General features: G+C 47.1%; 1 protein-coding gene across 4 annotated transcripts in view; it reads right to left on the bottom strand.

Moving 5' to 3' along the window:
* RIPOR2 (RHO family interacting cell polarization regulator 2) overlaps nucleotides 1-26,089 on the bottom strand; it is a 69,755-nt gene that overhangs the window by 29,366 nt on the left and 14,300 nt on the right. For all 4 annotated transcript variants that reach the window (XM_075728277.1, XM_075728278.1, XM_075728279.1 and 1 more), the window contains exons 2-6: nucleotides 5,984-6,110; nucleotides 4,583-4,738; nucleotides 3,870-3,948; nucleotides 3,628-3,651; nucleotides 2,550-2,603 (exon numbers count right to left, since the gene is read on the bottom strand). In XM_075728277.1, coding sequence (XP_075584392.1) covers nucleotides 2,550-2,603; nucleotides 3,628-3,651; nucleotides 3,870-3,948; nucleotides 4,583-4,738; nucleotides 5,984-6,110 — 440 coding nt within the window. The remainder of the gene's footprint in view (nucleotides 1-2,549; nucleotides 2,604-3,627; nucleotides 3,652-3,869; nucleotides 3,949-4,582; nucleotides 4,739-5,983; nucleotides 6,111-26,089) is intronic.

Genomic DNA, 26,089 nt, shown 5'->3' with positions numbered 1-26,089 from the left:
GCAACGTCCACACTGCCAAAGGGGACTGGACGTGTTAAATGGCACATTGAACCGGGCCAGCAATGTCTCCTGTATTGCTAACGCCAGCCGTGGAACGAGGCTCTTGCAATATTTGACTAATAGGTAATATTGGAAGCAGGGAGTGATTTTTCCTTTTTTAATTCTCACAGCCTGTCCTCCAGAAACTGGGAGTCATAGTCAGAATCAGCACAAGTAAAGGACTTAGAAACAGCTGATGTCAAATTAAGAAAGTTCTGAGCTTCAGCTCCACCGGCATTCACAGAATTTCCTAGTCATCTTCTTAAAGTCCTTTGGCATGACTCAGGCACCCAACATTTCATAAGCACTCTGGCAGTTTTGCAAAACCTACCTACACATAGTTTAAAGTCTCACATGGATCTAGCTTCAGAATGCAATGGATTTACATGTGTCTCACACTTTGGTTTCCCTTTTCCCTCTGACCCCTGCACTCAGTGTATATATTTACTCCGAGCTGCTCAGTGGGAGTCTACAGTGGTATAGCTGGTGTGTGTGTATACACATATACACACACACCAGCTATATATAGTGGTATATACAGTGGTATATATTTATATAAACTTAATCTGCCAGATACAGGAGATGTAGGTTTTCTAATCTGACTTTATCAGGCTGAGGAGAAGGAAAGGAATAGAGGAAGCTGTCTCTTCTTTCTGCTTCTAATGTCCCTGCTAAGATAGGACGATAATTTGTTTTTTACCTAGAATAACTTTTTTCCTTTGTTACCTCTGACATCAAGCAATTGCCCTGCACCCCATGGTGTTTGTTGCTCAGTAGTGGATTTTCACAGCAGAGTTTGTCTCTATGAAAGCTTCCAGCGCCTTGGCTTCCTCAGTCTACAACTTTGTGTTGCTGCATTAGAGATGAGCCCGAAGTGACAATCCAGGTGTGTTCCAAATCCCATTTTCCAAGCCTGCTTAACCTCTAACACAATGTTTGTTTGTTGCTGATTTGTTTGGAGCAGGACTGTTCCTCCTGACAGCTTCAAAGCGTTAGGTTGACTTTTACAAGGCTAGCTTGGATACCCGGTGGCCGAAGCCTCTGACTTGAGGGACCCCTAACCAAAACAGGGCCTGCTTTGCAAAGTGAAAGAGTTCAGCAAAGGGTAATGGAGGCACAGGTAGCATTTTGCCATTTCAAAGTTACTAATAAAGCTTCCTGGAGTCATATCCACTCCTATTTCTCTTGCAAGTCAGCAAGCTAAAGACAGCTACTATAAATAGCTGTCACTTGGTATTTACTTCTGCCATCCGGGTGTAGCGTTAGCCCAGGGCTGATGTTCTGCCCCTGCCCATGCGAGTGCAGCTAGGGCACGCTCATCTGCCCCCCTAAATATATGGGGTCTGCTGCTGCGCCTCCCGTCTTCCTCGCTCTGCTTCCTCTACAGAGCAGTGGCGAGTAGATGTCAGAAGCCATCGCTGCGGCCCTGGTTCGGTACAGCTGAAAAAGACCTTCTCTACCATTAGAAACAAAGATGTTTCTTTACCTGCCCAAAACCCTACGTTTTAACGTAGCACAGCTCAGCTCCTTTTGTCTCTGTTGCTGTGGGTTACAGAAAGTGAACTAATGTACTCGGCAAACTTGAGTAATACTGACCGGCATTACCGCTTGTGTTTGGTGCTTTTCAGTCCTATTATAAGCCCTGAAACCATTAGTTCTGAGCAGGCTGGAGTGGGAAGGACTTGAATGGAAATGTTCTTTAAGCACTAATTTTGCCATTCATGTTGCCAGCAAGAGAGAAGGTCGTTTGGGGAACGAAATTTCAGTCTATTGCCTGATGATTTATATTTTTTTTTCGGTTCCAAGAGCAAGAGAAAACTGAAATTAAAAGGTTTGGATGGGTTGTCATAATTGGAGCGCTTCAAGCTGCGTGAACGCTTTTCAAATGACTCTCGAAAGACATTTCATCCGTCAAAAATAATTCATTCTTTTGTCAGGCTCAGAAAAGCAACTAATCGCTAGCAGATATGTTTATAAGTAAGAGAATACATGCCATGGATTTTGTCCAGCTCTAAAATGTATTAGTATAAATCACAAGTACCTCTACTGACTATTCTCACCAATGTAATCAAGTGGATGTGGGCCCCAAACCATGCAGCAAAAGCGTTAGCAGTGAAATCCAGGAATATATCCAATCTAGCTGCTGCGTACAGTAGAGACAACTGCCGAATTAAATTACTTTCAGATGCAACTCTCTCTCTACCTATAGTTTAACAATAAGCATGCAATGAGATAGATGTTTCCCAGCAAGCGCCTGACCCTGTGTTCTTTCTGTACCTAATAGCCAGGCGGGAGTGTCTCGGGGCATGGCTGGACCTCGGGGGCTACGAACCACACGGAAACCCTTTCTTTGGCTCCAACACCAGCCCATTGCAGTAAAAATACTGAATTTGGGAGAGGCTTCATCAAGGCGGCCTCCCCAGAGTGGAGGGGTAGCAGGAGGCCAAGGGTTTATTTTCCTAATAACATAGGAGCAGATGCAGAAGAAACATGATAGCAGCCCTCATTACCTTGCTAATGTGGAACTCCAGCCTTCTCATGTATCTTTCGACCGCTTTGATTTGCTGAAGGAAAGGAAGAGGCAGAGGGTGAGGCACATTTAAATAAATCAGTAAGTCATCACCATGCTAGCTCTGCTCGGCTCTTCAGGCTGAGAAACTCCACCTTAAAATGCGCAGGGGTTTGCTGCCCGTGAATCTGGAGTTAGCTGTCCCGCCTTACTACCATTAATCTTACTACCATTGCTGCTGACAATGGAGCTCGCTGACTTCTGTACCTGATGTATTTTTGAACAACTAAAAAGTTTTTCTTTGAAGGGATTTCCCTAGCTTTTTTGAGTTCTTAAAAAAGAAGGATCTGAGCTTTTTTTAGTTTAAAATATAGTATTCTCAGTATTTTGAAAACCTGTATTAAAATTGATGGGGTTTTGCATTTCAAAATCCATCCTCTTCCTCAGCAAACTGTTTTTGAAAGCAAAACCAAGCTTAGCATTTTGACTGAAAAAAAAAAGTCAGGAAACGTTTCTGAAAGCTTTCCTTTTGTTTCACCCAGATTTTCCTGCGGGGAAAGATATTTTCAGTTTTTCACTTTTTTCTTCCCCAGAAATGGCAGGAGCAAGGATGAGCTGGGGTTTGACCTGGCTCCCACAGCCACCCTTCGATGCCTCTGCCAGGAGCTGGCAGGGCAAAGTTGTGCAAGGCGATGGATTTAGCAGCTGGCAGCTGACAGAAATAGGAGGTCTCGCTCCTCCGCCTCCCTCCTCCCCTGACAGGGGTCTGCCTCCTTCCCTGTGCCCATCCCGGAGCCAGTTTAACTCGACAGACCCTGGGGAAGGGCTGATGGGTAAGTTTGATGCCATATTAGTGAGCACAGCTGGCTGGCAGAGGCGCCAGACAATACCAGCGTCCCTGGGAAGAGGAGGGGAGTGGGACTTCTTCCTTCGCAAGTGCAAATTGTCAGGTAACTTCTCCCTCGATGGTGTTGGCCTGGGTAGTAGATCTGGCTGAGAGAGGTTTCCCATGCCAGCTACATACACCGTACGGATACTAACGCTTCCTTGCAAAACCAGCGTCAAAGGGCATAACGTACCTTATCTAAATCATACAGGACTCCCTGCAACAGAGAAGATAAAACTGTGATTAATTTTGCAACATAACATCACCACAAGAAAGTAATGTTTGTCAGTCAGTAGAAATCACAAACAAGACCAGGGCTGGAAGGGAAGAAGAGCATCAGTGCAAATTCCCTGTATCCCGCTCCCACCCCATGGCTGCTCCAGCACCTCAAGAAGGTTACTGTGCCTCCGCACGATGATAAAGCGTGACACGTACCAGGCGTGAGTTTCTTTTCATGTCTTTTAACTGAGTAGTCAACTTATCCAGCTCTGCCTGGTGAACCTCCAGATACTCACTGTAAACACAAACAGAGAAGGGATGCATGAGCTCTGCAGCACATACTGAGCTGGCTGCTGACCATCCTAAAAGAAAAGCTATGCAACAAATGGCTTACCTCATTGGATCCATTTTCAGACAAAAATTCATTTACATTGATCTGTCCTAAAAGCAGCTCCCTGCTGCCTTTTTGGGAATAAACAGGAGCCGCTTATTTAGCTGTGTATAAGAGCTCGGTGTTCTGCTTCTACTGAACAACCAGTTTCAAGGAAGCTAATCTGCTGCTTAGTTTACGGGCTGGTGCCTTCCAATTGCTGCTCCTGTATCTGGCTGGTAAAAGTCCTGTTATCGTCTGGGATGTTATCTTAAGGGTGATGCAAGCCCCTGACAGGACTCTAGGAAATTCGGGGGGAAAAAAAAAATCTAATGTTGAAATCCCAGCCTTTGGGAGGTTTCCTGGCAATTTGAGTGGATATGGGATTTTGCCCCCTGTTTCCAATACAAATATTTCAGATCCTAAGTGTTACAATCCAGGCTCCAAGAAGTATATTTTCCTCTCCTATGATTAAGGATCCCTGTTCTTGTCATACATTTCTCTAGGCTCTAAAATGCCACAGAAAGCTTCAATCAACAAGAAGGATAAAGGCTCTTACTCCAGGCCATTCTTCAGGGCTCGGTAGACCTCTTCCATCCTTTTAGGCTGGGGCTCTTTGGGCGTGGTGCTGTTCTTATGGCTCAAATTATGCGTTTTCTTCACCTTTGCTTGGGGCTTCTTGAGTGCAGAGGAATTTTCAATAAAGGAGTTACACCTGCAAAATGAACATTAAATGGGAGGAAACCCCTATAAATCATAACGATCTCAAAGGAGCATAGCTTGAAGAAATCTTCTGATATTATCTCTGCTAGCAGAAACGAATCTGCTTCTCTGCCTGCCAGTTAATGGACTGCGTTTGTTTACAGGTTAAGAGGTCTGAGCAGCCTGGGACACGTGCTGTCAGCTTTTGATGTGCCAGTCGCCTTGCTGAGATACGAATGCCGGTCTGGAAAAGCAGGGCTGAGTCTGAGGCTCATCAGACGTTTCTCTGTCTTATACCATGCCTGTCCTGCCTCATGTTGCTCAGCCATAAAAGGGCTAAGCTACATCCAGGTGCTAAAAACAAAGGGGAGCCCAGATAATCTCAGGCGTAAAACCTAGGGGCTCCTAAGGAAGATTGGGGCTCGGTTAAGAGCGTGTCTGGAGGACAGCATCACACCGCTGGTCTTGAGCATGGACCGCAGGTAGCTCCGTATGGCAGAGGAGAGCTGAGCTGCATATAGGTGCCTCTTTGGTGACTCTACTGGGGGCAGGTTAGCATCTAACAACCATCACTGACTTGGGCTGATGATGGGAGGCGACCCTTTGCCTGCCGTTCGTCCTCGATTGCTAACCAGTGGTCTGGCACTCAGAGACTTTACACAAGTTAAAATTAATTGTAAAGTAGCCTCTGGGGGCGTCAGGGACTGGATGACTTGGTAAGTAAGTGCCTGACTCAAAGCCCTAAGTCCTGTCTAGCTAAAGGGCAGTGCAAGGAAAGGCTCTGCAGTCAGGCTCTGCCCTGTTTCCAGCAGGACATGAAGGCAGCCTGGCAAGGGAAACAGAGTTGTTTTGAATTCATAGCAGCGTGGCAATGAGAAAACTGTCTTTCAGGTAGCAAGGGTCTTAAACTGGGGGTGGTGGGAAGCGTATCATGTTCCTGCACATTTCACATGTTGAAAAGATCACTGCATAAGTTAGTAAATTAAAATGATTCTCTGAAATTCTCTCACAGCTCTGAGGCATGTGAGGGAGCCCTGCATTAATGGGGGAGAGGCAAACAGGCACTTGGTAGCTAAGGCAGAGGGTAACAGCTTAGTTATACAAACAATATATAGAGAGATTTTAGCCTAGAAGGCTTTCTTTGGCAAGTCAGAGAGAAGGCAGTCCTCTCTTGCCTCTTTTCCACCTTCACTCCCTAAACCCCAGGGCTCCCTTAGGGCCCGATTTGGAAATTCCCCTTAGGGAGCATGGCACTTGCCTGGAACGTCTCTCCTGAAGCCCGCTGAAGCCAGCGAAGGACTGGCTTCTAATAATCCCATTAGGACCTCCTGGAGAGAATGAATGTGATCCTATTGACATGATTTCAGGGAGCCTGGAAGATATTCCTGAAAAACAACAGAAAGCAGGTCAGCGACGATGAGGCGGTGAGGCCAGGACTGCCTGGTGTCCATCAGTCATGGTAAGGTGTAACTGCACCCCACAAGGGGCCGCAAGCCAGGGCACAAATCTGTTTGCATTGCCAAACTGTCCTGCCTCAAAAATAAAATGGTCCTATTTTCACTTCTGACTTACGGCCCAGGGTCTACTGAAGATGTGCCAGAGACACAAAGAGGGTCTGGATGTGGGACTAGAAACAAGATGCTTCAGCGTGATAATCCCAGCACCACCCCTGACTTCTGCCATGGCTGGCACGCTTCTCCCCCAGCACTGGTGTCCCCATCTGCTACATCAAGGTGTCCTGGATATTTTGGGAGTGGGCAGCAGAGCTCTTATGGGGCATTCAGCATCACCACAAAGTGTTATTACATATAATAATAAAAAAAAGAGGGTTCATTCATCATGAATCAAGTCCTGCAGCTCCCCTTTGATCCTTGCTCGTTTTCCCCGTGGCCGTTCCCGCCTGGCTGCTGAGAAGGAAGGCGCGGTGGGTGTACGCGCAGCCACAGCACGCCGTGATGAGAGAGGGATGCTCTCCGCCATGATGAGGGACAAGTAAACAAACTCCAGGCACCATATGCTGTGCATTTCATCTGTCCAGGGGGGCCTCAGCACCCCGGGAGGAAGCCCTTGCTCTGTGTGTGTGCTCATTTTCAATGTGCAGCTCGGCATCTGCACCGAACTAAGGTGATTTCAACCCACCCACAGAGAAATAGCAAACAAGTGCCGTGGTTCACAACAGCTCCATCAGCTTGCTGCTGCCACAAGGGGAAAGGGGGGAGGCCTCCCTCTTCCTTTCCTCCTTGATCTGCTGCTTTCCTTGTCTCGACCCCCGTGCTTGCTGCCTGACAACAAAGCAGATTTTTCTGCTGCCTTGGTTTTCTGCTCCTCTGGCAAGGTGAATGGCCTCACCGAGCCATCTGAGGAGCATCACGGCCATCTGAGGCCAGGCAGCAGGGCAGGGAGCGGCAGGGGAAGGGGGATGCTGGAGAAGAGGGCACTGGTTAGGGGGTGCTGCCAGGGACCAGCTCCCCCATCCCGCAAGACCTGTCCTCTCACCGCCTCCTTCCTTCCCGGGATGCCAGCACAGCTGCTACCACCGTTGCGCTGTGAAGCGGATTGAGAAACTAGGCCAGCTTAAAAATAACCTGACAAAAAATGAAAAGGAGATTTTTTTTATAATTTTTTTCCCCATCTATTTTAAAAGCTGGACCTGGCGTGCCTCATACCCCCAGTTCCACTTCACTCCAACAGCCGGGCTGAGGGGTGAGTTTGGTGCCGAGGCAGGACAGCATGGCAGGGGCTGGAGTTCCGTGAAACCGTGACCTACGGGGCTGAGGGGGTGACAGCAAGTCTAAACCACCCTCTCATCCGCACAAACGAGGAATGATGATGAGTGCCCAAAAACGCAGCCACTTGTGAAGGCCACAGATTTGCAACATAAGCCTCGGCAACCGAATGTATTTATTAAAGATAAGCACCAGAGCTACGTGGTGCCTGCACGGCAAACACTCACTGCAGAAAGCAAATACTCGGGAAATGTTGTGCGCTGTCCAGTTATATTTAATTTGTAGCGCTAAGCTGAGCAAATACTCTTTGAAGTGGCAGTAGATGTCACGGCGAGCTACTGCTTCCCCGTGGAGAGGACTGCATTGCCCAAGGAGCTGCTTTGTCAGGAATATTTCTGCAAGAGCTCTGCCAGAAATACTTCTTCCAGTCCCAGCATTGCCAGCACTACTGGTAACATGAAGTTTTCTCTATTGCACAACCAAAACAGCGTACATCTTTCTGTTTTGGAAGCAAGGGCTACTCCCTGTGACTGGACAGCCCTCAGAGATACCACCTGGGGTGCAATTAAAGCCAGCTTTCTCCTCCGCTGTGGCCAGCAGGTAACAGTGCTCCACCATTCGTGTCCCCGGCCAAGCCCGGACACCGCGTGGCCAGCTCAGGGCTGAGCCAGTTTAACCACAGCAAGGATTAACCCTGGGGATGGAGAAGTTGCTCCCAGGCAGACCAGGGCTGCGAGCACCCATGCTGGGCAGAAACCCACAGACAGGAGAGATGGGGGAAAGGGAGAAGGTGGGAGCAGGAGAGGCTCCAGAGCAGCCGCTCCTTGCAGGCTCAAGAGAAACCGCAGTGAGGATGTGCTTTGGCTAACTCGTACAGGGATAAATATGATGCAGCCACGGCTGGAGATACTTGAGTTTTTCGTCACTGAGAGCCCAAATTTGGCCCCACACTCACCCCTAGCTCCTTAAGGCTCTTAGCACACCTCTGCAGGGCTGACCTTTGCTCAGGCTTGCCAATACCCAGCTCTTGGCAGAAGCCACTTTGCAGCTTCCAGGGTCAAACCTCACATCCCTGTAGATGGTACAGCATCTACCCACGCCAGCTGACGTCTAACAGTGCAAACCCCACTGTGAACGAGCTCCCGAGAGACAAAGTGGCAACCACCCAATCACAGTACTCTAGGGGTCTGCACAGCAAGTTCCCTTTGGTTTTGCAAATAACCTTAAGACAGTTACGCTGTGTGCTGTATGCTCCCATTTGCATACAAGGATTTGCATTAAAAGTTGGGTCCAGAGCGTCAAGAAGCAGAAAATCCCTTGCAAGTGTTCAGCACTTGCCCTGATTAACACCCCCGCCGACAGCATCTGCAGACCTACGAGGGTAAAAGCTAAACAACACTGACAGTCAGAGGAGATTTAACTGCATAAACATCAGCCATTCCTCGAAAAACAAGAGGAATAAAACCAAACTTGAAGTTGGGTCCCAGTCATAACCACATTAGCTATAAAAACATAACTACTTTAGAATCAAAGCTCTTGTCAAAATGCTAACAACTTGCACACAATTAATATCTTCTGTACTAATGTGACTGAAAGATGAATGGGTTTCACTCCAAGCAAAATCTTTATGTTCATTTGTGACCATGTGCACACATAGTGGAAATGTTTACGTTTTCTTTTGCTTTGGGGAAACTTAAAAAAATGGTAATTTTGGAAAAGGAATTTATTTATTTTGCTCAAGCACCTGGATGACTTCGCAATGCTTTAGTAGCTAAGACTTTCCTCAAGATACCAGAAGGAAATGTGGAAGAAGTGCAATTGAAATGCAAATTGAAGACCTGCCTGGAGCTACATTTGCTTTGCTTTTGCATAATATGGTCAGCACTCGGAGCCCAGATAGGTTTGTGCTCTCTCTATATATATTATATATAATCTTGGTGATTAATGTATGTTTCATTTCTGTACAGAAGAAAACTGTGACAAAAAGAGGCAACAGAGTCAGAACTGATGAAATCTCCCAGTTCTGTTCAGTTACTTTTCGGTTTGTCAGGTTAAAGGTTGACTCTATTGTACAAACACAATCTGTTCCTAAGATTTAAACCTACATTGCTGACATCTCAGATACTTCCAAGTGACCTCACGAAATTGCACCAACTCTGCCTAGCAGCAGCAGCCCCTTAGCCCAGATTCACATAGACAGTGGCTGCATATGGGCATCACATCAATTAATTATTTGTGGTATCTACATCTCGGAAATACACTTTGAGTGATGAGTATTTGTCACATTGTTGTAATATCCTTTGTAAAGGGGGATTTACTTTCCTGTCTCTTAAACCGTTCACAGGCCTCTGTGCTATCGACTGAATAAACCTACCTCTGAATTTAATAATACAGTTGTATTCTGATTATACGCATAGATGTAGTCACTAATATAATTTCAAGAAGGTTCAGCCCACAAGGACTTACCCAGATCTCAGGGTTGACCTGACCAGTATCCCTACAGATGAACACTACTAAGGGGATTTTGGTGCAACTCCAACGCAGTGACCAAGTTTCTAAGTCTGCATTTAGCAGTCACCTGATATAATGCTACTGCTTTCTAGATACAGTACGCATTTTGCTCTCAATATAAAGCATATTGCACATCTAAAATGGTATTAAATGCTTTTGAGATTCAAGAGATCCACCTCAGCAGTGGATGCAACACTTACATTTTTAAATCTATATAGCTAATGAACTACTGATGTTTCATTTTAAAAAGTCACTAGTCTGCTTAATGCTAATACCAGCATGCACTGTGTAGGAGAATAATTAATATAATTAGTATTGCCCATGCTAAGTGCATGGCAGTTGAATGATGAGCCCATCAGCAGAGTCAAGGGATAAGGTGAAATCCTATCAGTACTCTTTCTCTGCCCTATTCGCTGACAGCTTGCAGCAGGGAATGGCAGATAATTGAAGACATCTCTGTCCCCAGGGAAATAAAAGTCCCCTCTCCCAGCTCTCCTTTCAGTCTGGAAACAGGGAAACAGCTGAGCCTGAGCTAATGAAAGGGGAAGGGACCATTGAGCCCATCAATTCCACAGGGCTGCCCTCTCTTCATCACCCTCAGCATGGAAATCGACCTCCCATAATGCTGAAATATTTGATAAATAGTGTGGACTTTAATCCGAGCTAAGAGAAGGGAAATTCAGTCAGAAACACATTTGCTCAATCTAGACTGACTTTTGCATGGTCCCTTTTTGTTTGCTTTTCCCCCCTAACCGATATGGAGATGATATTTTTTTGTTCACCACATGATGAGGGGAAGTTGTTTTTGCTACACATGTGCTAGCAACCACGTAAAGCTGCAATAAATATACCAGTGGTGATGGTGCCCTTGATTCCTCCTGTTCTCTCCTTGTAGCAGCTACGGTTATGGCTCTGGGTCTAGGGTTTGCTGTAGGGTGTTATGGAGCTGTCTGCAGCTGCGGGTTCATGGAATAGAGGCTTTGAGGACACTTTGGGATTATGTATAATCTTTGATTAAATGGGAATGGGGGTTAGGACTCAATGACTGAAGGGACTCTTGATAATCCTTTGTTCCTACATTATTTTTTTGTGTGACACATTTCAAGGTCCGTTCTGGATGTAAGGAGCTGCAGTCCCTACAGTGAGATGGTTTGTATGTTGTTTCTTCTGCTGATCTGTGGTCTGCAGGCTGTCCATTAAAAATGGGTGATAATTATTTAGGCTAAGGTAAGCTGAGGGGGTCCACTAGACTGATGTGAGTGGATGGCTACAGAAGTCAACTGATTCTGGTTTGCATGCTAGGAACATTTCTTACCTGCAAAGCTGGGGTATGTCTACCAAATGAACTGGTACCTTCTTGAATAATGAAAGAAAAGAATATGTTCATCTCTCATCTATGTCAAGGTCTATGTTCTGCTTACCAGATTAGCTGGCCAGCTTACAAAGGTAGAAACTTTTTATTGCAATAAGATCCCATTTAGGAGCATACACCTCCAAAAGAATAAATCCAGTAAGGGAAAAAACTGATTATACTCTAGAAGTCATGTCCTCCTCCCAGCCAGCCAATTCTTCCTGCTTTGCATTCATAAACCCAAGGAGCACAATTCAATTCTAAACTTACTCAGGCTCAGTTCAATTCTAAGCTTATTCAGTACGCCTTCAGTGGGTGTTGCTTGCTTTTGTAGTCCAAAGGCTAGTCATTTTTAATATTCATTTTCCAGCTTCTTCCTTCTGACTTAATTGAATCACCCTGGCAATATGAGGCCAGCATGGCAAGTAGCCCAAATAAACACCTGGAACTTATGGTTTCCGTGTTCCCTAGACTCCTAGAAGGCACAGAGGTATGCATGTTGGATGATAATGTAGACATTCTTGTGGATGGTTTTTTAATACAAAAATTTGACAATAATATATGGGTAGGAGTGCTCAGAAGCATTATAAAAACTTTCACAAGAATTTAATTCTTTCACAAGGGTTTTTACAATTTTAGGACAAAAAATCTTGGGCATCAGTGCACAGGCTTGTAATTCCTGAAGGTGCCAGGAACTTTTCCATGGGATGGGATCTCCTGGAAGCACCTGTAGAAGGATGTCTTCTGTTGGTCATTGGATTACATGAATTGAGACTTTCATGACACATTTTATGCTCCCAGTGATTGGGCTGCTCCTTCCTTGTGCAGGGTAGCATTTGCCAGAGTTGTACAGACATATGAGCTCCATCTGAAGAACTATTCTTGGTTGCCAGAACAAAATCATGTGCATTTGTTCCATCAAAGTCCAAGGCTATGAGATATTCCTAAATAGCAGCATATGGCTATACTGACAAGCACACTTCCCAAGCCTACATCAGCCGGTGAAAGGCCAGCTGATCTGTGAGCTTCAAACATTAATTTTAGCATACAGAAAAAGAGCCATGTGGGCTTACCAGCATGGCTGCGGAGAGCAGAATTGCACAGAGAAGGAGCTATAGCCAAGACAGGTCCCTCTCCTTCAAATGGGAGATGTGGGAGCACCTGGGTCACATGTGGGTGGGCATCAAAGCTGTTGGTACCCACATATTCCTGCCCCAGTACAAGGAGGCAAACTTCTGCCCCATCTCTTGGAGCAACAAGAACCTTAGTTTAACCCACCGCAGCTTGTGCTGCCCTTGCTGGCAGCTGGAGGTGGGTCTCTTCCCCCACCATGGACATCCAAGCCTTGCTTCTTATGCCACCAACTATCCATCAGGATCTCTCTGAAGGCTCGTGCTCACTTTTCACTGATGGCTTTATTTGCATCAGTGATGCCTGCAGTGATTCTTTCTTTTAGTAGTCGTATTTCAATACCTTCAGTTTGGGTGGATTCAGTTTTTACAATGCACAAAGAAGTGTTTATATAACTCATGCATCTTTTATAGCTCTACTTATGCCCATCGCCGGGAGCTTTACTTTGTCATGCAGTAATCCCTGCGAGTGAGTACAAGGCTCCATTACCTGTTTCTAATAAACGAAAATGTTAGCTTTGGGTACTTTGGTACCAAATTTTAGCTTTTATTTCAAATACTATTTTTCCCAAGACTTGATACTAATAGCAAGACTTGTACTTTATGGTCTCATTTCCGGAAGAACATTTTTTATGTTGTATGTAAGGACATTTTCAACTCAAATGCTACAGTATTTGCTAGCTCATCACTAGACACCCTAGGCAGAAACACAAGTTGTCTACCATCTGGAATAGCTCATGCTGTTTGTTCTGCTCCTCTTACCCAAACTGGATGAAATACATAAACCAAAAAGCAATAATAATAGTAATAAGAAGAAAGCTAACAAACCAGGTCAATAGCAAAATGGTAAAGGAATCTGTGACTGTAAATGTATAGGACCTGATAATTGATGGTCCCACCGCAATATAGCTCCATAAATTCAGTATCTGTTGTCTTTCACACCAGTCTGGGTGCCAAAGTCAAGGTGGGGACTTTTAGGGAACTTTTAACATCATCTATGATCTCTTATTTTTACTGTAAAATGTGCCTTTGGCTCTAACTCACCTCGCCTCACCAGCACAGAAATACTGACTGATGGTGGCTAAGGCAAACGCAGCACCCTTCTGTCTTCTATCACAACTAGCTTTCTTCCTGCCTTTTTTGCAGCTGCTCTTTCACCAGAGCTCTTGGTACATGCCCTGTTTCCCCAGCTGGGGAGTCACAAACTTCCCTTTCCTCTGCTTAACCTCCCCTCAGAGAAACACCTACAGCACCGCTCCTTACCCTTGGTATAGCACGTGCCGAAAACATAAGGAGAGGGAAATGCAAATGAGTGATTTCACTGTAATAAATGCAAGGAAAATAAACTTGATCCTAAACGGCTCCCATGCGCAACAGATGGGTTTGTGGTAGCTGACCTCATTTTTTTCAGTTCCACCATTTGTTTTACGCTGGCAGCTGGAGCAAGCGTGCACATGAACCCCACACAGTGCCCTCCGTAATGTTGCTCCCTTACAGCACTAGGAACACAGAGCAATCATATTCAGCTGGTATCAGTGTAGGTAAGCAAAATTTGGTCTGTAACAGTACGTATGAGAGTGGCTGAGGGATCAGAATCTGGCTGTATAATTAGATTTGACATTCATTCATTTCAAACGCACCCCGGTATGCAGAATTATCTTTGATTAGAAGTCAGCTCCAATTCTACTCATCATTGATTATTCTTTATGTCAATTAAAGAATTAATTAAAAACAAGGCCCCCCTGCTGTTTAAGTGCGGGCAAATAATCTAAAGAAAACGCGTTTCTGAAAATCAACTGAGAACAATCATCTCGTGCTTTAAACCCACCGTGCACTGAATCTCTAACAGCGGTTCAGTGTGAGTGACCTGCACACATAACGAATCACGCTGTCATTTCGGCAGCACTACGCGGCAGTAAATGCGGAAGTCTATGCAGCTCCGTTATCTGTCCCTATATTAGGAGATAAACTACAAGGACCAACCTTGTGAGAAGTAGTAAGACTATCAGGATGCAAAATGGGCTGTGGGAACTACTCTGTCTACCAGCAGGCTGGCTACTTCTCTACCTCTTTCAGCATACGCTGCTGACCACCATCTGGTTGACCACACGCATTGGGTAGAATTTCAATTTCTCAGCTCAGATCACAAACAGTGATCAACCCGTTCTGCACTTTTGCAAGCATCAGCAGTAGGGAAGGCCTAGGAAACCATGAGTGGTGCTGGTGGTGTCCTTTGTCCCTTACGGACCAAGAGTAACATTTGGATGAGCCCATGAGTGAGATCTGAGAACAAGTAGGGTAAGTCAGCCCTGATGTCAACAGATGCAACTCTGGTGGGAGTGTTTTGGCAAAATCCATGATGACTGTGAGCAGTGACCTAAATTTGTGTGTCAAGTGTAAGCAGCAGAGTGGCTTCACTTTTTCAGACTGTGTAAGCAACCTACACAAAAACCTTCCCACTGGCAGGAGAGAAAAGCAATGACCCCGCAGTGTTTAATCTAAAATCATCCTTAAGAGTGCTGTTTTCTTTTATTACTTTGCACCAGTATTTCTGCTGTTTACAACCCTCATCTCATGCAGACGGCAGCAGCACGGGCAAGCACAGCAAGCCGAGGCTACTGCCTCTTTGCATCTGCAGGAAAGTAAATGCATCAAGTAAACACAGGTAATCAGTGGGCTGCTCTACAGATTAGTTGTTTTGCTTCAGCCAAGACAGACAAACTGTAGCTGTACTTGGTATCCACTCCAGGTACGCTTTAATGTAAGCATGAGTGAGCTAAATTAAACAAATAAGACAAGCATTTCATCCCTGAAAGGAAAGTAAAACATCATTGTTGTCAAATCCTTTCAGTCGCTAATGAGATACAAACGCTTTGCTGCTCCTCTTTAAATATGTGGGATTAGGGTGACTTAAAATGCCTTGCATGTTTATATGATTGTTCTATTTCAAGGGGTGTCTTAATGGCACATCGCTCACTAAAATATTGTTGAAGACCCATCGCTACATGTTTTAGGACAGAAAATCTTTAAAGCTGGATGTTCTTGTCCCAGATATGAGTATTGCAGCAACAGATTTATTTAATCTTGATGACACTTCACAAGTGTGGCCATTTCAAGAGCATTGCCATAAAAGTCCTGCGTTACTACATTTATATTTGGCTATAGCACGTGTCTGAAGCTTTCTTCTAGTACATCAAGTAGTTGAACACTGTCCATGCTCAAACAAGAGAGGCCACGTGCTCTGATGTAACTCTTGTCTCTTGGCTTCAGTTCATTTAAATTCAAGACTTGGATCTTGTGCTAGAGAAGATCTTACATATATGACTTTTAAAACTTTTATTTAAAGTTATGGCAGAGGTTTTTAGAAAATCTTTTCAATTTTAAAAACTCTCAGACGTAGGAGACAACAGTGCACACCTAGTACCACCAAATAGCCTAAACTTCCCCTAAACCACCACCACCTTCTCTAGCCAGGATCATTAAAGGAGCTGTAAAAAAACAGCTGAAAGAGATTTGATGCAGGATAAAGGGTTAAGGGGGGTCTGATACTGGAGAAGAGATCTGACGACCAATGGGGCAGCTGAGTAAAACCAGGAAGGTAACTGCTATGTGCGGACTGCCAGAAGGCACAGGTATCCCAGCTCCCTATCCCCACACCGCTGTTTTACACGGAGCAGTCGCAGCCCACCAGCGCAAAGAGCAGGACAGCTTTATAGACACACAAGCGTTTAAAGGAACCACTTGAAAAAATATCTAGAATTTTACGGAGAACTGCTCTCCCTGCCGCCGCTTTCTGAAACCATGTTTAATTTCAGTAGCTGTCGAATTTCTCAGAAGACTTTGAAGCCTCTATAGAAAAGCTGTTCCCTCTTGAATCTGCAAGGGCTTTCTGCTCCTTGGGGCAAAGGAGGTTACACCATCTGAGCAGTCGCTGGCATGATTTTGGCTTGGGTCAATTAGCTGGGCAGGGTTCGGGAAGCGGTGTGGGTCAAGGACCATTCCCAAAGCAGTCTCCATGTGCTTCCCTCTTTTGGAGGGCAGGGGAGTTTACTGCCACAGATACAGGCTGGTCTGTGCCTGTTGCTGTTAGTGCCCGAGATCAATCCCAAACGCCCATAGTTTACTGGCACAGACACAGCCAATGCAAACCTGATAAAACCCTTAAATATATGGCAAGTAGATCTAGTCAGGTTAAATTGGTAAATTTAATCTGTAGTGAACATTAAAAGAAGAAATCTTGAGTTTAAAATATCATATGCTCCGGCCATGCTACAGGATTAGTTACCACTTGAGTCTTTTAGATACAGAGACATTACGGATAAACTGAGCGTGGATTAAACATATCTGACAGCGTTTATTGTCGCTGAACTACAAGGTAATTAACTTGTGTAACTTTTTGTTGAACAAATGAAGGCTGCACACATCTCGGCACAGCCCTGCTTTTCCACAGCCTGCCATTTAAAGTAAAAACAGACCCGGGCCATCGCAGGCTAATGAACAGCTTACAGGAACAACCCCACAGTTTGTCCTCCGCTGCCCTCCCACTCTTTTCTCCTTTCCTTCTCTATTGAGGTTTTTTTCTACATTTTCCGATTCGCATCATAGTAATGGACTGTCGTTCTGGGTATAGGAAAAGGAAGATAGAATGGTTTTATATGACGATGGAAAACTATTTTGTCCTTTTGCCAAGGGAAACAATTGTCTTCCTCACCTGGTGGCAGCACGACATGCCCACAAGAAATACAGTGGCTGGAGAAAGCATGCGTGCAGCATTTGGTATACGCTCACATAGAAGTTGTTAACGCTGCATCAACCAGTGCCTTGTTCTCAACCAGGGAGAAGGAAGGTTATTTTCTTTTTAAGGGTAGAGCCTGGAAAGAATTGGGGAAAAGCAACCCCTTGTTGGATAACTGCAGATAAAAAGCCATCTAACCTTCAGGGAGCTTCTGCTTTCAGTGTAGGGCATGGAAATCAAATATATTGCAAGCACTTCCAGTCCAGCACCTGCGTGCACGGAAACAAGGCTTTGTGGTCCAGCTGCCATCTGGGGAGATGATGGCAACGTCTCCCTCTGATTTCAAAGAAAGCAAACCTTGGTATATGCAGGCAGCATTTTAAGCTGATTATTCTTCAGCCTCAGCTGAAGTCTTAGCATTTTTAATATGGCTTTGGTTTGATTTTGTGTCGCACAGATGACTTAGTGAGCATTTCCAGCTCTTGGTTTTATTAACCTGAACAACTAATAAACTAAACATTCATCTCTGTTTACTTTAGCGGACATCTATTCTTATGAATAAGATTTTGTGTATATCTAAGTAGATGTGGCCTGCAAGTGTTACACTGAATCCAGGAAAATGCCTCATGGTTCAAAGAGCACCTCACAGCCAATTGCTTCCAATCACCCCTGTGCAAAAAGCCAAGTCCTTCTTTGAACTAACAAAATGGTATTTTGCAGATGTACCAAATGAGTCAAGGAAAGACAGTCAGTCGTGCAGGACTTGACACATTAGACACTTAATTGAGCAGTGGCATTTTTTCAACAGCATCGTCACCCACAGACGTGCCTGCATGGTTGGGAAATTGCACAGGGATAGCTGTTGCTACCATAATCCAGCAATACTTGCAGGGATGAGCAGAGAAAAGGGTGTTTCCATACCCGGGGAGACTCCCTGGCCAAAGACTACTTGCGGGAATGTTATTGCACAAAGCTGTAGCATACATCCCTACTTCTGCGCCACAATCGAAGTTTTAAAACCAGTCATTTTTAAATTAAATACCAACAGAGGACGTCAAGTTGCTTAATTATGGAAAAGCTCCTTTCCCACATGTTATACGATTAGAAAACACCTGTCAGAGTTTGAACACAGAGCTATGTCGCCCATCCCACCTACCTGCCAGCCTGAGGCAGTACCACGGACCAGCGCCACCATCTCAGCCCCAAGCACAAGCCCCGCTCCCGGAGACTTCTGAGGCATCTTCAAGGGGTGCATTCACTACAAACCATATCTTTTTCCCTCTGTTTTGCCTCAGTCTTCTAGCAGATGCAAGATAAATTTGACAAAGAAGAAAGACACCTCACTGAGGGACAAATCAAGCTGTTTCGGCAGCGAGATGATAATTCAGGAAAAGAGAAAGGAAGCTGCGGTGCTCAACCTTGCCCCATCTGTTGAAACACGAACCTCCCACAGCTATTTGCAGGTGCTTATTTGCCTGTCTATCTCCAACAGATTTCGCTGTAAATGAGTTCCTTCCTTTGGTCAGCTCGAATAGAAAGGTTTAAATAGTAATAAATAGAGTCCATGTAGCCTGGTCTTTTGTAGACCTGAAGGCACAAACTAAAACCAGAACCTCAGTGACGAATGGATAAATTTTCTCTGCTGCAACTCCATGAGCTTTTTGGAGTTGATGGATGGCTTGAAGTTTTCCTGTCGGTGATGTTTTCAGGACAAAAATAAAGTCTGCCAAATTTCTGGGTGTTGGAGCTAAATAGTTTTTTTGAATTAAAAAAAAAAAAGAAAAAAAAAGTTGTTTCTTGCAGAAGGGATTATTTGAAACAGATCTGGTGTCACTGAAGGGTTACCAGCTGGCTGCCTGACCTGGGAAGCTCTAGCTGCTGCAGCTAATCGGGCTGTTTGAGGGCCGGGAGAGAGGAGAGGCTGCGAGCAGTGGGACAGCAGTAATGAGGTGGCTGGCTCTGCCAGCCACGGTCAGCTTACTGGAGGCATCAGAGACCAGAGAGCTTCTGATACTTTAAAAGGGCTGGAAGATAAAATATATTATTGTGACTACTTCATGTATTGCGCTGGTTCCAGGGAACTGTCAGCTTCGATTTTGTTCCTCCTGTTGAAAAGAAGAAAGATGCTCGCATACTTCTGTGCTTATCCCTCATTTCTTTTGTGCTGTTTGGGGGGTAAAAATTACAGGATACCCTTGTAACATAAAAACACAGAAGAAAAGGACAACTTTAGGGGAAAAAACCAGTTATTTCTTGCGTCGTGCTTAGAGTACTCGCTTCTTATTGAGGCCACTGGGTGCAGAGCCTGGATGCAAAGACCAAGGCAAGATCTGTGCTTGAGGCTGCCAAAAAGCAACTCAAGAGCACCAAGGAACCTGCTCTTCTCCATGCCTTCCTGTGAGCAGGGCAGCACATACCAGAACCTGCTTTTTGATCACAGTTGGGATACAGCTGGTTCTGGGAGCCTTGCTGCCACTTCCTAATTAACTTGGACCTGGTCGAAGAGTGAGGTCCTCTTTCTTCCCAATAGCACCAGACCCAGCAGCAAAGGTACTGCAAAGCTAGAGTGTGAGACCCAAAACTCAGGGGACTGAATCCAAATCACCTGGATGCAGCCCTAGGCTGTGTGGGTGCAGAGCCGAGATAAAACTGCTGCCCACTTGCAGGAAAACAAGAGCACAAGGTGCTCCAGGGAGCAAACAAGCGGTGCTCGCCCACAGGAGCATGCTCGACCAGGTTTTGGCATGGCAGCTGTCTCCAGGTTGCCAAATGAGGGTAAAACCAGCTCAGGAGAGGATTACCTGGTACCCACTGCTTTCTTTCCCCTTGAAATACCTGCCTGAAGCAGGAACCGGAGCACCAGCTTTGCGGGACGGGACAGGAAAGGAGTGAGCCAGCCCTAACCCAGCTAACAGGTAAGCGAGGGCAAGAGCAGTGTTCGCACCGAGCAGCAGAAATGAAGCTGCTGAGCGGCTGCGGCAGGAAAACGCCACTGCTGCTGCTCTCATCCAGGGTATGTGGGAAAGGACGGTCGTGGGGCTCGAAGGGAGCTGGCTGCCCAGCCTTAGCTAAGCCGTGCCTGACGTTAGGCAGAGAGATATAATATGATCTGGTTTATTGCATCCAGGGTTGGCTCCCGCTGCCGCTCTCCCGCCAGCCCTCTCACGGGGAGTTGGCAAAGGCCATCCCGCTGTTCCTCCTCCGGCCACCCAGCTCTTCCGCGCACCGACTGCCCTCCTGCCTGGCTCTAGCAAAACTAAATTGTCTGAAGGACAGCAAGGGAAATGAAGATGTTGGCAACTCTGCTACAGGGAGGAAATTAAATTCTTGTTTAAAATGTTGCACATCCAAAGTGGAGCCACCACGGTTTGTGAAGTCCCCCTGGGCAAAATTGCTTCTGCTGTCAAAAGACTTTAAATTTGATTTTAAATTCACAGTGGGCCCAATTGTTTCTCTCTGCGTTCCAAAAGGGCAAGCACATCTTGGGGTCAGTGACACAATCTGTGGAAAACTGGGGGGGGGGGGGGGGTGAAGAAAATAGTCAGTGTATGCTCTTGCTGATTAATTTTGAAAGTCTCTTACCGAGAAACTTCAACAACCTCGCCACCAGAAGAGCAGTGAGCACTGGAAGCTGAGTGAACAAAACAGTGACCTCCAAGCACCTGGTAAGTGGGAAAATAACCTGGTTTCTTCCCATTTTGTTAATAGAGTCATCCAGGAACCACATAGCTTGGAAGTGCTGTGACAGGCCCCTATCTGATACTAATTCACATCCCGGCCCTCACGAGCCCGTGCCAGGAGCGTGCGTTCAGGCATCGCTCTCCTCACTTCCTTCCCTGTCTGCTTTCGGCTGATGCTCTGCGCTGCTTGAATGGCCCCAGACAGAAGCCGCCGATCTCCCCCCTGCTTGCAGCTTAGCTTGACAGATGAAAACTACCCCAGTAAGTGGGTTGTCCGTGAGCAGCTTGTCACTGCCACATGTATAGCATGAGAAAAAACAGAAAGTCAGACCAGCCATCCCTTTTTTGGAAAAAGCCAATGCTGCCTTTAGTTCTCACTCCCACTTCTTCCCAGTGGGGAAGCAAGGCGGCTTCCCCCAGAATCGGACCTTTCCCAGCAGCACGCTTTGTCTGGAAGTTACCTTTCTGCTTGCTCGGGTTTAAAAATACCACAGAGCGAAAGGTAACCCTGCGTGGCGTGTGAACGTGCCGCTGTGAGTTTTGAGGCCATGCTTTGTACTGCTCTTACCCTGAGTGTTTGCTCTGTGATACTGGTGAATACAATGGTCATGTGCCTTGAGACCGCAAGGAGGTAAAGCAGCCTTCTCACTTAGGGATGCTCCTTCACAAACCACACACTTCTCCCCTTGCACATTCCCAAGTGTTTAAGAAATATTAATTCTGCTACAGAAATGCCTCTAAGATGTAACCGTACCGTCATTCTAGAGAGGAGTAGAGAGACACGGAAGAGCTAATTGCTCTCTTCCTTAGGCAGGATCCTGGAAAGAAATTCAACCTGTTGCTTCTTAAAAAGAAAAACAAACAAACCGACCCCAAAGTGCACACCTCATCAAGAAGTGTTGCTTGGATGTCAAAAGTTAAACCAGCATCAGGTTAAGGATGCTGGGCTTTTAAAAGACCCCACTGCACACATGCTTATCTGCACTTACAAGCAGCACAGACATCACCCTAAGTGACTGTCCTAGTGATTTAGTTCCTGGCTGAGAAAATGCTGAATTTAAGGAAGGAAAGACAGATTTTGTTGCCTGTAGACTCCCACTGTCTAATACATACCCACCCATACTTACTTAAGTGGGGAGCAACCTGTCATGTTCGCCCATTACGGTTCTAAAGCAGGGCTCCTAACCCGTCCCAGTGGATACCTTCCTCGAATCTGGCCACAATAAACCAGATCCCACTGTATCTCTTCCCAGCGCATGAAGATCTCGGAGACGGCTGGGCAGCAAGTACAGAAATCTTCCAGGAAAGACACCTTCCTCTTGCCTCCTTCCTCAAGCCCCCTGTTTGGGTATGTTCCCACTTTTTGTTTATTCAGGAGAGGGATGCTTGTGAAACCTAATTAGCCACTGGAGAAGATGAAGATGATGTTTCTGTTTGGGAGCGTGTTCCCTGCCCCGGGCTCCAGCAGCGTGACAGCAGCTCAAACATGGTAATTAAGATGAGCGTGGCAGAATGCACGGCCAGATTAATGAATGCAGAAATTATGCTGAAAATACATTCGGCTCTTCCCACCGAGATGCATGAAAGGGTGCAAAGGCAGAACGGCCACAGGCGCACAAACGCACACACACAGTTTCCAGAAAGCTTTTTGAAACTTTGAATGAGAGACAGCAAAACGCTCAGTTAACACAGCAATAGAAAGATCGGTCATAGGATTAGGATGACCTTTTGTAACCAGGGCATTCAAAGGTAAACCGAAGTGCCAGGCCAGTGTGTAATATGTTTGCATCAGTTCTTGGGAATGAGCCAGAGACCGAAAGGAGAACTTAAGAGGGTCTAAGCTTTCCTCCAATCAGTAATACCATAAAAGCTCACTGGAAATAGAAAGGCAAGACCTAAGGCAAGGCTGAGATTTTTTTTTTTTTCTTTTTTTTTTTTGGGGGGGGTGGGGGGTAGAAACCAGGCTAAGCACTTCCACGCACTATGAGAAAACATTAAACCAGTTCCCCCGCGCAGCTTTCCATATCCCTCAGCGCACACCCACAGCCAAGATTCTCCTCGCATTCCCAGCCTAAAACCACACGCAAGGAGCCCCACAGAAGCCCGTTTTCCCTCCTCAGAAACCTGCCGCCGCCTAACCCCGGTGAGAGGGGGGGTTTAGGAGAGGGGACGGGAGCCGCCCCCGCCGCTCGGCAGCCCTCGGGCTCCGCTCGGCCACGGCCCGCCCCGGGAGCGGGAAGCCCCCCTTCCTCCCCACGCGGGTTTCGGGCCCCCTCCCCGAGCCCGGCCGGGTACCTGTTGCTGCCGGCGGGGCTGCCCGCCCCGGGGCTCACAGCCCGCCCGGGCACGACGCTCGCCCGCCGCCGCCCAGCGCTCCTCGGCCACCGCCGCGCCCCATCCCCGGCGGCAGCGCCCGCAGCCGGAAAACGAATAATAGCTAATAATAATTTAAAAAAAAAAAAAAAAAATTAAAAAAAAAAAAAAAAAAAAGGAGGAGGAGCGGGGACAGCCCCTCTCCCAGCGCAGCGCACGGCCGCTCTGGCAGCGAGCGCAGCCGCTGCCGGCTTTTCCTTGAGGAGCTGCGGGAGGGAGGAGGCGAAGGAAGAGGAGGAGGAGGAGGAGGAGGTGGTGAAGGAGGAGGAGGCGGCGGCAGCTGCGGCGCTGCTGCGCGGCCCTGCGCGGCCGCGGCCCGCCCCCGCGGACGGTGCGGGACCCCCGTGGGCGGGGCGGGGCCGGAGGGGCGTGGAGGGGTGCGGGACCCCCGCGGGAGGGGTGGTCCGGAGGGGTGCGGGACCACCGCGGGAGGGGCGGGGCGGTCCGGAGGGGTGCGGGACTCCCACGGGAGGGGTGGTCCGGAGGGGTGCGGGACCACCGCGGGAGGGGCGGTCCGGAGGGGTGCGGGACCCCCGCGGGAGGGGCGGGGCGGTCCGGAGGGGTGCGGGACTCCCACGGGAGGGGTGGTCCGGAGGGGTGCGGGACCACCGCGGGAGGGGCGGTCCGGAGGGGTGCGGGACCCCCGCGGGAGGGGCGGGGCGGTCCGGAGGGGTGCGGGACCCCCGCGGGCTCCCCCCAGCTCGCCCCGGCGGGATGCGGCGGAGCCGGCGCTGCCGGTGGCCCTGCACCTTTTTTGGGGAGCGGCGGCGGGGCGCTTGCGTTTTTCATTCGAGGCCCGTTGGCTCTCGGGCGCTGTGGCCGAACGGTGAGACCTCCGCCAAACACCCCCGCTTCCCCCCCCCCCGGGGCCGCCGCCGCTCCCCTGCCCCGCGGCCGGCGGGCTACTCGCCGTAGCCTCCGTGTGCCTTCAGTAGCGTGCACAAAAGCGGGCTCTGAATTTGGGTATCGGGAGGGCTGAAGACAGCGGTTGAAGATGAATATAAATGGAAGAACATTGCGGTGAATGGAGCTTACATTTCTTCCTTTGAGCATCTTTCCTGTATTACCCTGAGCAAGATAAAAAGGCAGGAAAGGTGTATTTTCCCCGGGATCGTGGGGTATTTTCTTCAAATTCAGTCTTCCTCCCAAAATATTTAGTCCTAGTTATTATAAATACATCTCTCTATAGAGGTGAGGGCTCTGTGTATGTTTATCGCTGGCCGTAGCACTTCTCCATTTCTCTTCTGTAGCTTTTTTTCCCACTGGACTATACTTCAGCCGTCACCGATGTCGTATTTTCTATATGATTTGCTGTCCCTCTTCCAACATTTAAAGCTCCTTCAACAAGCTCTCCCTTGCGTCTCTTAAACAGCTGGAAATGCTTCTTTTCAGGGGGCAGAGAGAACCCCTGCCAAGTCTATGGGTTTGGTAAATGGACACAATTTGGAAGGGGGCTTGAGGAAGCAATACTGATGCTCTCCCTGTATGCCCGTATCTTCCCCCGTTTGGGTCAGCATAGGAAGACTCACCCTTTCAAATGCAAATGTTTTTCATGGAGCACACAGACCTGTCACACATAGGATGATACTGTACAGAGGAGTTTAGGAAATGAGAACAAAGCATAAGAGTTGGGGTTTCACAGAGCATTGTGCGTGGAAAAAAACCCTCACTGAATAAAATACCCAAGCTGCCAATTCTGGCTGACCTATCATCTTAAGTGATTTTCAGCAGTAATAATGAACATGTGTTATTTATATTGTATGCTGAAAATAAACAGCACCCTGTAGCCTTAAGAAGTAAAAATGAGAGAAAATTACTCCAGATTCAGTAAAAGCAGAAAACGATGCTCTTCACACTGGTGTGCAGACCTCTGGGACCTAAGAGCTGTTTCCAAGGTTTCAGAGTTCAGATGGGCTCTACAGCAATCGCGGCAGTGGCTTTTCCAGAGGCACCCACTTCTCTCTCTGCTGGAAAAAGTATAGGGGCTGCTGCTGACGCAGTGCTAGCACTGTAGCTGCAAGGCGAAATTTTTAGGGCGACCTTTCTATGTCTCTCCGACTGAATCGACTCCGCCCCTGTTTCATGTGTTTCACATAGGACGTGAACTCTGAGGCCAAGGCGGAGAAGTTGCTTTCTGGAAAAAGCAGCTGCGCGCTTCAGGCTGTGGAATGCCAGGGGAAGAGGAGAGGGAATATTTGTGGCAATGCTGAAAGCTATAAATGTCTCATCATGCATACTTAATATGCTTTTGAGTCCATTTCAGCCTTTTAGGGGGTGGCAGCTCTCACTGTGGAAGCCTGGTTAATTTGTTAAAGGTTCTCAGTGCCGTATACTAATTGCAGCATCTTACTTCAACCTTGAGCCTCCTACAGTAGCTCTTGGCAATTACTCTATGTGTAACCCATGTTACAAATTCCCTCTGGCCCTTTTGGTCTTATCTTGCAGAAGATTTTTTGAACTTAAGGTTGCAGATGCAAATAACTCATTCATTTGCAGCCTCCTCTTTCAAGGAAATATTCTCTATCCTATGCAAATACATGTGCTAGGGATGTATGAGCTGTTTCTCTTGGTTTCTCAATATCGTTTTGCACAGCAAACGCAGAAAGCTAATTTCCTCCTCTCCATCACCCCCAGCACTACACCCATTCCCACTTCCCTGCTCCCAGTGCCATAGCTTGCCGAAACTGCCTGGAGACTAAGTAGATTTACGGATGCTCTAGATAAAATCTGTGCCTCACTTAGTCCTTTCGGACGTGTATTCATCTGGACGCGTATTCATCCGGACACACGTGCTTTTGAAAGGCTCGGGGCGGTCATTCCACGTGTGTCTTGTTTTGCTAATTCAGTGGAAAATGCCA

This window comes from Pelecanus crispus, chromosome 2 (genome assembly GCF_030463565.1).
Source record: "Pelecanus crispus isolate bPelCri1 chromosome 2, bPelCri1.pri, whole genome shotgun sequence".
Classification (NCBI taxonomy): domain Eukaryota; kingdom Metazoa; phylum Chordata; class Aves; order Pelecaniformes; family Pelecanidae; genus Pelecanus; species Pelecanus crispus.
Note: the sequence above shows the minus strand (reverse complement) of the source record. Positions and strands in the feature narration are given on the sequence as shown.